This window comes from Dromiciops gliroides, chromosome 1 (genome assembly GCF_019393635.1).
Source record: "Dromiciops gliroides isolate mDroGli1 chromosome 1, mDroGli1.pri, whole genome shotgun sequence".
Taxonomy (NCBI): domain Eukaryota; kingdom Metazoa; phylum Chordata; class Mammalia; order Microbiotheria; family Microbiotheriidae; genus Dromiciops; species Dromiciops gliroides.
In genome coordinates, this window is record NC_057861.1 from 470,614,285 (window position 1) to 470,628,933 (window position 14,649).

General features: G+C 36.7%; 1 protein-coding gene across 1 annotated transcript in view; it reads right to left on the reverse strand.

Moving 5' to 3' along the window:
* LOC122750520 (fibrillin-2-like) overlaps positions 1–14,649 on the reverse strand; it is a 137,203-nt gene that overhangs the window by 25,352 nt on the left and 97,202 nt on the right. The window contains exons 30-31 of the mRNA XM_043997270.1: positions 11,128–11,253; positions 4,051–4,257 (exon numbers count right to left, since the gene is read on the reverse strand). Coding sequence (XP_043853205.1) covers positions 4,051–4,257; positions 11,128–11,253 — 333 coding nt within the window. The remainder of the gene's footprint in view (positions 1–4,050; positions 4,258–11,127; positions 11,254–14,649) is intronic.

Genomic DNA, 14,649 nt, shown 5'->3' on the forward strand with positions numbered 1-14,649 from the left:
ACTTAACCCCAATTGCCTCACAAAAAAAACCGAAAACAAAACAAAAAACAATCTCTTTGGTTTGGTATTTAAAACTTTTCATAAGCTGTATCTTTCCTACCTTTCCAGTCTTCTTGTACTCTCCTCTCCTCCAAACTCTATATTGAAATAACACTTGCAATGCTTTGAATACGATATTCTATATTTCATCTTCTTAACTTTTCTGCCTCCCACCCCAAGCTGCTTCCCTTCTTATAGTGCTTTCCATGTATCTACCTAAATGTGTGTATGTATGTATACATACATATAAACATATACATACATATACATGTATGTGTATATATGTGTGTGTGTATATGTATATATACATATATATACATATATATATACATATATACACACACACACACACACACACACACACACACTTTTTTCTCCCTCTCATTAGAATGTAAGCTCTTTGAGAGCAAGGACTTTTTTTGCATCCCCAGCACATAGTAAACACTTTTGATAAAACCTTCATCAGCATTTAAATAACAACTTCAAAGGTATCATTATATTTATTTACAACAGTTATGTCAAACTCAAATAGAAAAGAGGACCAATGAATTCTATATAAGTATGCCTGTGACGACTAAGTGAAATAATATTTGTAAAGCCTGGCACATAGTAGGCGCTACATAAATTCCAACTTTCATTATTATTGTTGTTGTTGTATTTCAAATTCCTTCATCTGGAGCTCATGCTTCATTTACATAAATTTTAAAACTCTTGCTTCATTATTTCCAGGAATTGTGGGTGACCTTGTGGTCAAGTTTTTCTTTTCCTTTAAGGCTTTGCTTTTATTTCCTGTAAAGTTGTTCTCTTCCTCTGGGTTGTTTTTAAGAGTATCTTGTATTCTTTATTAAAAGTGTCATTTTCTTTACTCATTCTTCAATGTTTACATCCTTAATTTGGACTTTGTGTTAGGGAAATGTTCTTTGTACTTGTGGATGAAATGTTGAGGTTTTCTGTGATTCTGATCTGTATCATCTACATTCCTGTAATGGTTTTCTATGACTGTTGTGTGCTATGTTCTTTAAAGATACCAAATATGTTTCAGAACAGGGAGATGCAAACTTTCAATTCATTTTAACTTGTCTAATTTATGAAATGGTCTGATCTCAGCCTTCCTGGCTTAAGGTTTATATGCTCCAAACTAAGGTTTTAAAATGCAGCCTTGTCCCTAGTTTTCTGTCTAAAATCAGCTAGCCAGCAGGTTCTGTACGTTCAGAGTGGGCAGCTAGGTGGCACAGAGGATAGAGCACTTGCCCAGAAGTTAGGAAGACTTGAGTTCAGATCTCACCTCAGACACTTACTAGCTGTATGACCCTGGGCAAATCACGTAGCCCCAGTTGCGTTAAATATCCCAGAGACATCTCCAGTCATCTTGATATATAGCTTGCCATTGGACCCAGATGACTCAGGAGGAAACATTGTGGCTGGTGATTTTGCACAACCCTCCCTCACTTAAATCCAATTCAATGCAAGTAATGGCATCACCTTATGTCATGGTCTGCTTCAAGAACATCAACTTTCAGAGTGAAAGAAATGAAGGCACTGCCCTAATCTGTACTCCTCTGATACAGTTACTCTGTTGCAGATCTCAGCACAGGATGCTTGGTTAAATTCAAAATCATACTCCAGGGTCAGCGTGACAGAGCTGTAGTCACTGCTTGTCTGCCCTCCTTGCCTAGATATCCATTAGTCCATGCTGGATCTGAGCACCCATCAGAGTAACATAGCTTCTGGGTGTTACCTGTTGCTGCTACCCATTCTGCACAGAGCTACAAGACCAGTCCAGTTTTTCTCCTGGAAGCTTTTGTATTGGCCCATACTGGTTCTATTCTCTCTCCAATCCCTTGTTTTCCTTTGCTAATGTGTATTCTCCCTGGATTTTTCAATTATGTTTTTGTGGAAGTAGTTGTGGGTGAGGGCTTGGATATACTCTTATTCTGTCATTTTTGCCAGTCTGGTATACAATTAATTTGAAAATATAGTGAAGAACTGGGAAAGGGGAGAAGTGTCATAAAAAATCTAGGACTCAGAAGAATCTTTTTTTCAGGCATGATCAGTAAAACTCCAGAGGATGTAGATATTTAGCAAAAATTTGTAAAAAATAATCTGTTCTTTAGTTTAAAGGAACAAAAATTATAGTATACTGTCAGCAGTAATTTGTGCCAGAAATTTTAAATATCACCATTTTAATTATTCCTCATGTTCTAAATATACTTGAATTTCTAACATTTACAAAATTCCATGGCCCCTCTGCTATCATGTAAAACAAGTTTAAGAGATCATAGATCTTGGAGATGCTGGGTGATTTCTGAGTGGGACTGATAATGTACATAGTACTTGCAGAAAATGCAACCAAATTCAACAAATATCTAAGTCACTAGTATTAACAGTCTATTATGTGTGAGAGGAGTATGCCTTGACTTTAGCCTTAGATACTGAAATGTCCTCAAGAGCAGCTGAGAAGCTAGAACTTGTACCAATGGCCTAAGATGGAGGTGGCAAGTATATTTATGGGATAGGGACAGCACACTCTAGTGGTGATCAAAAGAAGAACAGAAACATACAGGGAGATAGTAATAGGAAGAAGATGATATAAAGCTGGATAGTACTAGAGATGTGCCGTTGAATGAAATAAAGGTTGGGAGTATGTTAGGAATGAGAGTACCTCATTTTCTAAAGCTGAGATCATTGCAAAGGCACTTGGGATGATGATGATAATGACGACGACGACGATTTTGTGACACAGGACTGATAGTCTTAAACTTGATACCAGCCTTCTGTTTGTAGATATGCTGAGCCATGTAATTGCAGGTAGCATTTAAAATAAAATTTAAATGGCTGGGTGTGTTGACAGAAGCTATGAATCCCTGCTGCTGGGGAGGCATTTGAATTTTAGGAGTTCCTAGCTGTGCAGTACACCTAAAACTGAGTGTCTGAACTTAGATGCAAATATGGTAAGCTCTCTAGAAGTGAAGAGACATTGGACTGCCTAAAAACAGTGGAACTGGACCAATTTGGAAAAACAGAGCCGGGCAAAGCTTCTGTGCTGATCAGGAATGGGATCAGGCATTTGAGTGGCCACTTTACTTCTAGCCTGGGCAATTAACTAATACTGTTTAAAAAAAAAAAAAAAAAACTAAAGGAAAAGAAAAGGAGAGAAAAAATAAGTGAAATCAAACAGCACCACCCCCCCCAAACTAGAAAGACATCTGTTCCATACTCCTCAATCAACTACAAAGTACTGAAAAACATCAGCTTAATGCTCCTTTATCACTGAAATTTTATATTTTCTAAATTCAGTTATCTTCTAATCCATCAATTGGCCTACAATTGTCTATATATTACAATATGTAGAAAAAGGGGCTCCCTAAATAAAATAATGTGAATGTTTATTTAGTTATCCCTTCCACACTGAGACTTTTCCTATTGTGGTATTGTTATATCACAGGTTGACACAAGAAATTAAATGGGAATCTGGGGAGAGTTCTGCAGAAGGTGTAGATGACATATGAAGGCCAGCAAACAACACATAAAAAATTTAGAAACTCAGAAATGCATAAAATATATGTATAGTATAGTATAATATTGTTATACAAGCAGCATGTGATATTATATTATTTTTATGTAAATAAAAGCTGCTTATTACCAAAAAAAAGTCTTTTTTGTTTGTAAAAACAGAACTAGTTGATTTTATACTTGTAGAATATTTTGTTAACAATTAGTTTAGGGGGCAGCTAGATGGCGCAGTGGATAAAGCACTGGCCTTGGATTCAGAAGGACCTGAGTTCAAAATCCGGCCTTGACACTCACTAGCTGTGTGACACTGGGCAAGTCACTTAACCCTCATTGCCCCACCAAAAAGAAATAAACAATTAAAAAAAAAAACAATTAGTTTAGTTTGAATTTATAGTATTTTTTTTGAAAGAATTTATTGAAATGTTAAATAAAATAATCAAGTTTTCCTTTGAATACATTAAATATTTAAAATAAGTCACACTTGTCATTAATTCATACCTCTTCCATTTGTGGCATTTCCTGGGCCATGAGGATAAATCTTTTTGTACTGGGTAGTTACAGGAAGTGGGCAAAGGTCACATTGGTTACTCCAGCCCCATTCTTCTTCACAGCAACATTCTAACTTTGTGACAAGGTTCTGGCTTTTGGAGGCCATATGACACATTGATTGTAGAACCTCAGCCAAGCAGAATCCTTTTCTGTTGTCTGTATGAATAAAGTCAAGGGAAAATGCAATCACCATAAAGGGCTATGATTTTTATTTATTATCAATGTTTACAAATACTTTTGCTGTAATTACTCCTTTCTTCAAAATGTCTTCCATGGGGTAGCTAGGTGGCACAGTGGATAAAGCACAGGCCTTGTATTCAGGAGTACCTGAGTTCAAATCTGGCCTCAGACACTTGACACTTACTAGCTGTGTGACCCTGGACAAGCCACTTAACCCTCACTGCCCTGCAAAAAAAAAAAAAAAAAAAGTCTTCCAATGACAATCATTGTGTAATTCGAAGATACTATTTAAGATATCACAGAAATTTTCTCTTAGAGGTAACAGAGATCATTTATAATCTTTGCTTCAGTCTTAGGATGGTGTTGCCATGGACACTTGGCAAGTTTGCATGATTAAGCACAAGGATTATCAATTGCTCCTTAAAGTTAAACAAAACAAAACACCTCCTTTTAACAAAAAGTTTACTAGATTTGACTAAATGTGATAAGGCAATTCATTACCTTTCAATAACCATTCCAAAAGAGCTCCCTCAGTGACCAAAGGAATTTCCTTTCAGTCCTCACTGCAGACCCTGGTAATTCCTATTCTCTCTTCCACCAAGACCCAGTGTTGCCTATTCTATTTTCCTGATCCCTTAGTCATATCCCTTCATCTCACCTTGGTCCAAGGTTTCTCAGGGCTGGAATCTGAGCTAATAGGTCTCTTTCTTCCTTCTACAGTCCCACTCCCTATCTCCCATCTTTTCCCTTTTCCCAGAGATCCTTTCCTTTTTCTTCCTCTCACTGCAAATCTCCCAGTCTCTACCCTGCTGATGTTTAATTAGTTTGCAGGGAGCCATCCATCACTAGTAATATGGATTTTTCTCAATAGAAGCCAAGAGAGCTTTTACTTTCACATTTGGCAGGAATAAGAAGATATGCAATTATAGCACCACCATCCACCCTACCCACCCACCCCACCTCCATCAAAAAAAAAAAAAGAAGTAGAATTTAGAGCTGGTAAAATGAAGCCTAGAAAGGATGGGAATATTCAGTTTGTTTTTGATCCATTGACTAAAGAGAACTTAAGCTTTTAAAAAGACAGTGCTATCTTTCCTTGGCCAAGGGGAAAAGTCTTAAAAGAGGAAAGATGTGTGTATGAGATAGGGATCGTCTGTGCAGGGGTTTGGAGAGAGCTTGTAGTGAGTGTAAAGGTAGGCAGGGCAGCTGAGATTAGAGAGGCTGTAAAGATGTTGCCTCAACCTTCTACACTTGGAAAAGCAGCTTGAAACTAAAAGGAAAAGTGTGTCTGGGCAGATTTGTTGCTGCTTACCTTTCATTTCAGAAGAACTGATGGTAATTTTTACCTGTCCCCCCTCCCTCCTTTTTCCCTGATCAGGAAAGCATATGTTAAGTCCAAAGTCTATCTTTAAAAATTGTTTATATTTCTGTTCAATTAGTATTGAAAGCTGATACAAGTGTGATAGGCAACAGCAATTACTGATTTTTATATATTTCAATATTGGGAACAGGATGTGAGAGACAGGAACAAAGACAGGCATTAAACACAGAAAATAGATTCACTGTCTGAAGTTTCTAGGATCTTTTTCTCTGGAGTCTATGGAATAAAATGAAAAATAATCTTATTGACTTATGTTTAACTTCAAAAACAGGGGTAGAAGCATGGATCTATTTTGCTCCTAGAAATAAAGAGAGCTCGGTTGTAGTTTCTGTCTGATGAAGGGATTGGGCCTTCTCCATTCTCCTGCTCTGACCATGAAGGTAACAATTAGAGACAAAGTCAAATTAAATGAGAGGAGATGGGGAGTGGCTAGAAAAAGATGGTAAGGTATACAGTCTAAAGGTAGGGGCAAAGGGAGAGGGAGTAGGAATCCTTCCTCCTCTGGTAGTTAAGAAGAATTTTTTTTTCCCCTTAGTATCCCAAGTTGGAACCATGGATTTACTTTCTTTTATAAAAAATAGCTAGAAAAGATTAACAAGAACTATGGAATACAAAATATGGGGAAATATACCACATAGTACTATATTTCAGGTACATCATTAAACTACAATAGACTTTTCTGAACTGCCCTGGAAATACAGTTACCTTTTATTGCACTGTTTTTATGGAAAATGCATTCTTAGTCCCAACCGACCTAGTTTCATACGATCTTTTTTGGAATAGAACCTATTCTTACATTGGGGGTATAGTATGACTTAGAAACAGACATATTTTTTCCCAATGTTCTTCACTTTGCAGTGATTATAGTAAAATCATTTGAAGTGAACATTTATTATGTCTACTATACAGAAGGAGCTGTGTTAGCTACTGGGCATAAGTCCTTGAATTAAATAAGATTACTTACAACAAAATAGGGAGGCTATCACATGTACATATATTTTTATGTGAGTTAAGGAGTGTTCAGGGAAAAACTATGGAGTGATTATTGACCAATTTCTGCTAATGGTAAAGGAAGACAATGAAAAAAGTGAAACATAAGTTAGGTCTTGAAGTAACTTCAGGAATTGGATGATAGATTATACAAATATTGTACATGAAAGCAGAAGGATACAGCACAAATTCAATAAGTAGTTTATTCACATGTGATTGATTGGTCCAGTCAACCCTCACCCCAAATAAAATAAGAAAAAAAAAGATACCACGCTTTGATACCTTTATCGGGTCAAAGCATGTCTCAAATGAATGAATCAATCGAAGATATGACCTATATGAAAAAGACCTAGATATCTTCATTGAATTAATAATTCAGAGACATTTGAGTAGTAATTCTGTCTGTATTGGCTGAGAGAATTTGGTCTCTCACTGTGGGCTTAATATAAAACCAGCAAGTTAGTTCACATTAGGCATTTGAATTATCTAGTAGTTTAGTGATATGAGCCTCCAGACAAGCTCCTGAGAAGAAATCATTTGGGGAAGGGTGAGGAAAGTACTTCGATCTTCTTCTCATATACTTTGACATAAGAAAAATCATATGAACTTTGGAAGGCCAGAGGATTGCCCAGTTTGATTGTAAGCTCTCTAATAGCTGGGAATGTTTTATTATGGTTGTTGTTTTGTTTTGTTTTCTCCTTCTTTGTATCCTCAAAACTTAACATGGTGCTTGGCCTTTAATATGTGCTTTAATAAATGCTTTGTAACAGACTAAAAATAAGAAAGGATCACTAAGAGCCAATCTAGTTTCGTGCCAGATTAACTTTATGTCCCTTTTTTGCCAGGGATATTTTAGGCTGGAAGATTAGCAGAATGCTTTATATATGTGGGCTACATACAGTTATGGCATAGTACAAATAGGTGAACTGTTTTAATGGCTGGATCCAAAGAGTATTCACCAATGGTTTGACACAAACTTTAAAGTTTTCAGTAGTTCTCTGTGCTAGTCAACATTTTTATCAATGACTTCAATAATAGCATAGAGGGCATGGTTTAAACTTTTCATTTTAGATAAAACTGGGAGAGATAAATAGTAATTTAGAAGAGAGTCAATTAAAAGTTACAGGGTAAAATGCTGAATTTAACCTAATAAGATGAAATTTAATAGGAAAAATGTGAAGTCACGCTTGGGTTGAAAAATCAACGTCACAGGTATAAGAAATGGGATGAGTACCTAGGCAATGGTTTATCTGAAAAAAGAAAGATTTGGGGGTTTTTGTAGACTACAAGGTCAGTATTAGGGGAGAGTGTGAAATGGAAGCCAACATGGCTAATATAAGTTTGGCTGCATTAAGAAAAACATGGTGACCAGGAGTTTGGGAGCAAGTCTCAATGTGCTCAGCCCAAATCAGACCACATCTCAAAAACAGTGCACTATTCTCATTGCCATATACTATATTATAAAAGATGCTGAGAAGCTATAGAACATCAAAGGAACACAACTAGAATAGTGAAGGAACTATAGTATGTTCACTATATGAACAGGTTGAGGAAACGGGGGATGTTTAGCCTAGAGAAGAGAATACTAAGGGGGGGCATATATATGATAGCTATTTTTTAGTATCTATCCTAGTTAATGTGAACAATGAATCCCATGAAGTGGTCATATCTATTCAAATTATAATTATGTAAAATGTGATCATTGCTTGCAGGGCAATGGATATATTTAGTGCAAATTAGAATAATGTAACCTCATGAGATTCATTATTTACATTAACTGCAACCAAGGTATAGTCTTGCTCTGCTTGGCTCCAGAGAACAGAATCAGGAGCAACGTGTAGAAGTTGCAGAGGCGGAAGAAAGTCGTCTTATCTCTTATAGCTATCTCAAAGTAGAATGGGTTATCTGAGGAAGTAGTGGTTTTTTCCCCCTTACCAATGGATGACTACTCGGTTATTTTGTAGAGGGGATTCTTATTAATATTTGACTTGAACTAGGAGGCCTTCCCAATTCTGATATTCTATATTTCTGATTTGGCAAATAGGAAGGAGTTCATCAATGACCATGGGAACAATTTTAGTATAGTGGTGAGATCTGAGGTCAGAATGCAAGTTACTCAGGGGTTGGTAGTGAGGAACTAGAGATAGTGATTATAAACTACTATTTCTAAAAATTAGCAGAAAAGGAGAGAAAAATATAAGATGAAATTTTGAGAGTTTGACAAGGTCAAAGGACCTTGACCAAGAAATGAATATGTTTGTATTCAGGGCAGAAAGAAACTAGAGAGATGGAAGAAGAGAAAAGGTAGAGAAAGGGAGGACTTTAACGTTGGCAAAAAGAAGAACTCTTAAGATCAGATGAAAGAGAAGATAGATGAAGATCATAGATCTTGAGGGGTGATGAGACCCCATAGGCAATCTAATCCAACTCTTTCATTTTACAGATGAGTAAACTTAGGCCCAGGGAGTTGTGGAAATTTATTTTGATTTCGGGACCCTACCTTTAGGCTGAGATTAGAAAGCCTTAGGCCCTCAGGGTCTCTTCTGTGTGGGAGGTGCTGGTGCCCCTCCCCTCTGCTTCAGCTGAGCCAAAAAGCGGTGTGGGCTATATAAGAAGCCAGGTCAGACAGCCGGGGGAAGGGAGTGCTAGCTCCCTCCTCCCTGAGTGGAGCTATCCCAGAGATTCATCCAGGCCAGGCTCTGGCATAGCCTGTGCTGAGGCAAGGGATGCTCGAACATCCCCCCGGCCCCAGCCGCAGCCCTGGCTGGCAGATTAGCTTTGTCTGTGGGAGCGCAGGAAGCCCCGAGATTTGAGTGGAGAAAAGAAACATATATATAGACCTGGGGGTTAGACTAAATGGGGAGCTATAAGGATTAGACTAAAAGGGGATCTGACAAGGAGAGGGGGCTGACAGGAGGACTGGAGGCCAGCTGACAAGATTAGAGGGGGTGTGGACAAGAAGACTCAGGGAGGCCAGCAGATGAGAAGGAAGGGGAACAGAGAAAAGAGAGGCGAACAGGTTGTACATTTTATTTCCCTGTATTCATAATTTTAAATAGTATCTTATAAATAAACTCTGCGGTGATTATTAGTTAAGAGGCTTCTTAATATTTTGCTTATCAATTTGGGAGTGGAGCAGTGTGGTGGAATTTTATAAACAGCTATAAATAGCAGTCAGATAGCCAAATAGTCAAATGTCCCCAGATTAGTCCTCTTGTCAGATTAGCCCCCGAATTAGGCCCAGTAAGTCAAAATATTCTTACATTTGAATGGCACCCCAGATGTGATTTACGGCCCAATTATAATTTCTCTAAGCTTATAATTTTTTATATAATCATAATTTTTCATAAGTCCAATAATAAAAATTTTTAGACTATATTAGATAGTTAATAATTAATTTTTTTACAGAGTTAAAAAAATTAATTAAGGTTTTGATATACTCAGGTTAGTCCAGAGAATCTCAGAGAAGAGATTTCAGAATTCCCTTAGTCTTAACCTTTTCTGGAAATGGAATATTCTCTAAACTGTCCCTTACATGTGGTAATCTTGTCTCCACTGGAAAACCACCAGTTTTAGGGTACCCACTCTAATCTAAAGTATTTCACTATTGTTTTGTTTTAAAATCTCAAAGCATAGGCTATATGCTTGAATGAATATTTAAAAGGGAAGCTCTCCTGTAACATGCTTGTTGATTTTATATAGCAACTGAATGCTGCCTGCTGTCTGACATGTTACGAACACCCTGATCTGAGTGTCTAGCTATTGAGAGAACTACGCTTTTATCAAACAGGAAAGCTATGTGTCAGTGGGTCAATATTCAAAATTTGAATAGAGATAACTTATTTATGTGAATGACAAAAAATAACAGACCAATTTTAGTGATTGAAAACACACACACATATAATTTAGAATCAGTAGAGTAAGCATAGAATTGCATTTTAGCATCATTTTAAGGGTTTGAAGATAAATATATTATATAAAATTATGTTTGCACAAGATGTTATTTAATCAATTTAAGAACTTAACTCCCATTTTCTGAAAAATTTAAACACTATATTTTCTTCTCAGTAAGCTAATAAAATAACTCATTAAACTGTATATTTTCTAGCACTGATGAATAATATGAAATCTCCAAGGTTTAAATTGCATACCATAAGTAACTTATAAAATTATTCTGGCTCAGAAAATTAATTAAATTTTTAAGTTCACATTTATTTTTCATTAACATTAACAGAGATAAACTCATTCACAAATATTTTTATTTTGGAATGAAATTATTTGATGTAAATTTTACTGCTTCACTATTTTAATAATTTTTCCATATTTCAATCTTAACTTTGGAAAAATATTCGGGTTCATTATTTATATTATTCAAATGTACATGTGTACATCAACATATATGCCCTATGTGCATATAGATATCATATGTGAAGCATATATTCCATATACACATGCGTATTCACATATCAGCTTACCAAGGAAATCAATGCCTGATGTGCTTGACTGGGATCCTTCATTATATTCACACCCGTAGCTCCCAACAATGTTAATACAATGACCATTTTTACAGATTTCTGGCTTTTTCCAGCATTCATTTTCATCTTGAGAAAAACATCATGCAAACAAGAAAGGAAATACGGAATAATAACTCTGATGATCAAAAAGTTTGGGCAAGGGGGGCGGAGCAAAGATAGCAGAGAGGAAGCAGCAAGCTGCCTGAGCTCTCCTTCTGTTCCCTCAAAAAGAACATTAAATCAAGCCTCTGGACAGATTCTGAAACTACAGAACCTGCAAAGAGACAGAGAGACACAGTCTTCCAATCAGAAATAATTTAGAAGACTTCAGGGAAAGGTCGGTCTGACTCGGGCAAAAGGGAGGCCCAGAGCAGGGCAGCAGCCCAGCGCCAAGGGGGTCAGGGCAAGTCAGCAAGAGCTGCGGGCCACAGCCGAACAACTGAGGCCCCTGGAACCTGGCTCAAAAATCTGGTGGCCAAGAAAGACAGTGGAAAAACCTACCTGCACCGGCCGGGAGGGAAGGCTTCCTGTGGGGCCTAAAGCAGGGCAGTGCATCTGGCTGAGCACACCCAGACAGGAAGTGGTGCAGGGGGGGTGAACTACACACACTATAAAGGTCTCAGAGTAAAAAGCTGGTCACACAGCACCTATACCCCTGCACAAGAAGCGCAAAACAGGGACCCTGGTGGCCCCAGAGCAGATCTCAACTTAAAAAATAAATAAATAAGCTGCAATAATGAGTAAGAAGCAAAAAAGAGCCCTCTCCATTGAGAGCTTCTGTATCAATAGGGAAGAAGCCAATGCAAACTCAGATGAGGACAATAGCCTCAAATTGCCTACATGTGAAGCCTCATGAGGGAAGGTGAATTGGTCTCAAGAATAAAAAGCCTTCCTGGAAGAGCTCAAAAAGGATTTTAAAAATCAATTGAGAGAGATAGAAGAAAAAATGGGGAGAGAAATGAAAGCAAAACAAGAAAATTATGAAAAAAGAATCAGCAGCTTGGAAAAGGAAGCACAAAGATTGACTGGCCAAATGGAGAAAAAAAAGTGCATAATTTCACTGAAGAAAACAATGCCTTAAAAAATTCATTTGGTCAAATGGAAAAAAAGGTGCATAATCTCATTGAAGAAAACAATGCCTTAAAAAATTCATCTGGCCAAATGGAAAAAAGGTGCATAATCTCACTGAAGAAAACAAGAGAAAGGAATTAGGATAGGCAAGGAGGAAACAAAACTATCACTCTTTGCAGATGATATGATGGTATACTTAAAGAATCCTCGAGAATCAACTCAAAAATTACTTGAAACAATTAATAACTTTAGCAAAGTAGCAGGATATAAAATAAATCCACATAAATCATCAGCATTTCTATTCATGACCAACAAAATCCAGCAGCAAGAGATAGAAAGAGAAATTCCATTTAAAATAACAGTAGATAATATAAAATACTTGGGAGTCTACTTTCCAAGACAAACCCAAGAACTCTATGAACAAAACTACCAAACACTCTTCACACAAATCAAATCAGATCTAAATATTTGGAAAGATATCAATTGCTCGTGGATAGGCAGAGCTAATATAGTAAAAATGGCAATACTACCTAAATTAATTTACTTATTCAGTGCCATACCAATCACACTACCTAATAGAGCTAGAAAAAATAACAAGAAAATTCATCTGGAAAAACAAAAAATCAAGAATATCCAGGGAAATAATGAAAAAAAATTCATAGGAAGGTGGGTTAGCAGTAAGAAACCTGGAGCTTTACTATAAAGCAGCAGTCATCAAAACTATCTGGTACTGGCTAAGAAATAGAGTGGAGGATCAATGGAATAGGCTAGGCACAGGAAACGCAGTCATAAATGACACTAGTAATGTAGTGTTTGATACACCCAAAGACTCCAGCTTCTGGGATAGGAACTCAGTATTTGACAAAAACTTCTGGGAAAACTGGAAGATAGTATGGCAGAAATTAGGCATGGACCAACATCTTACACCTTATACTAAAATAAGGTCAAAATGGATACATGATTTAGACATAAGAGGTGATACCATAGGTAAATTAGGAGAGAAAGGCATAGTCTACCTATGAGATATTTGGAAAGGAAAACAGTTTATGACCAAACAAGAGATAGAACATATAATAAAATACAAAATGGATGATTTTGATTACATTAAATTAAAAAAAATTTTGTACAAACAGAAACAATGCATCCAAAATTAGAAGGGAGGTAGAAAACTGGGAAACAATTTTTATGGCCAGTACTTCTGATAAAGGCCTCATTTCTAAAATATAAGGAACTAAATCAAATTTATAAGAATCCAAGTCATTCCCCAATTGAGAAATGGTCAAAGGATGTGAACAGGCAGAGTTCTGATGAAGAAACCAAAGCTATCTATTCCCATATGAAAAAATGCTCTAAATCTCTAATGATTAGAGAGATGCAAATCAAAACAACTCTGAGGTACCACCTGACACCTATTAGATTGGCTAAAATTACAAAAAAGGAAAATAATAAATGTTGGAGAAGCTGTGGAAAAATTGGAACACTAATGCATTGTTGGTGGAGCTGTGAACTGATCCAACCATTCTGGAGAGCAATTTGGGCGATAAAGCTGTGCATATCCTTTGACCCAGCAATACCACTTTTGGGTCTTTTTCCCAAAGAGATCATGGAAAGGGGAGAGGGACCCACATGTACAAAAATATTTATTGCTGCTCTTTATGTGGTGGCAAGGAATTGGAAGTTATGGGGATGCCCATCAATTGGGGAATGACTGGACAAGTTGGGGTATATGAATATAATGGAATACTATTGTGCTGTAAGAAATGGTGAGCAGGAGTTCAGAGAAACCTGGAGGGTCTTGCATGGGCTGATGATGAGTGAGATGAGCAGAACCAGAAGAATATTGTACACAGTATCATCAACATTGTGTGTTGACCTACTGTGATGGACTAGATTCTTCTCACCATTGCAATGGTACAGAAGAGTTCCAGGGGACTCATGATGGAAGAGGATCTCCAAATCCAGGAAAAAAAAGAACTGTGGAGTAAAGATGCTGAATGAACCATACTACTTCTTTTGTTTTTGGTGCTGATATTTATCTATTTTGAGGTTTGTCGTCATTGATCTGATTTTTCTCTTATAACACGACTAATGCAGAAATATGTTTAATGTTATTATGTGTGTGTATATATATATATATATATATATATATATATAAAACCTATATCAGATTGCCTGCTGTCTAGGGGAGGGGGGAGGGAGGGGAGAGAGAGAGAAAAAATATGAAATTAGAGAGCTTGTATAAACAAAAGTTGAGAACTATCTTTACATGTAACGGGAAAAAAATTAAATACTTTATTAATTTTTTAAAAAGCCAACAACAGATAGATAAAAAAATATGGGCAAAGTATTGTTGAACTAAGTGAGTATAGTTTCAATATTTCTATGTTGAATTTGCAGCTTTGCTAATGTGGG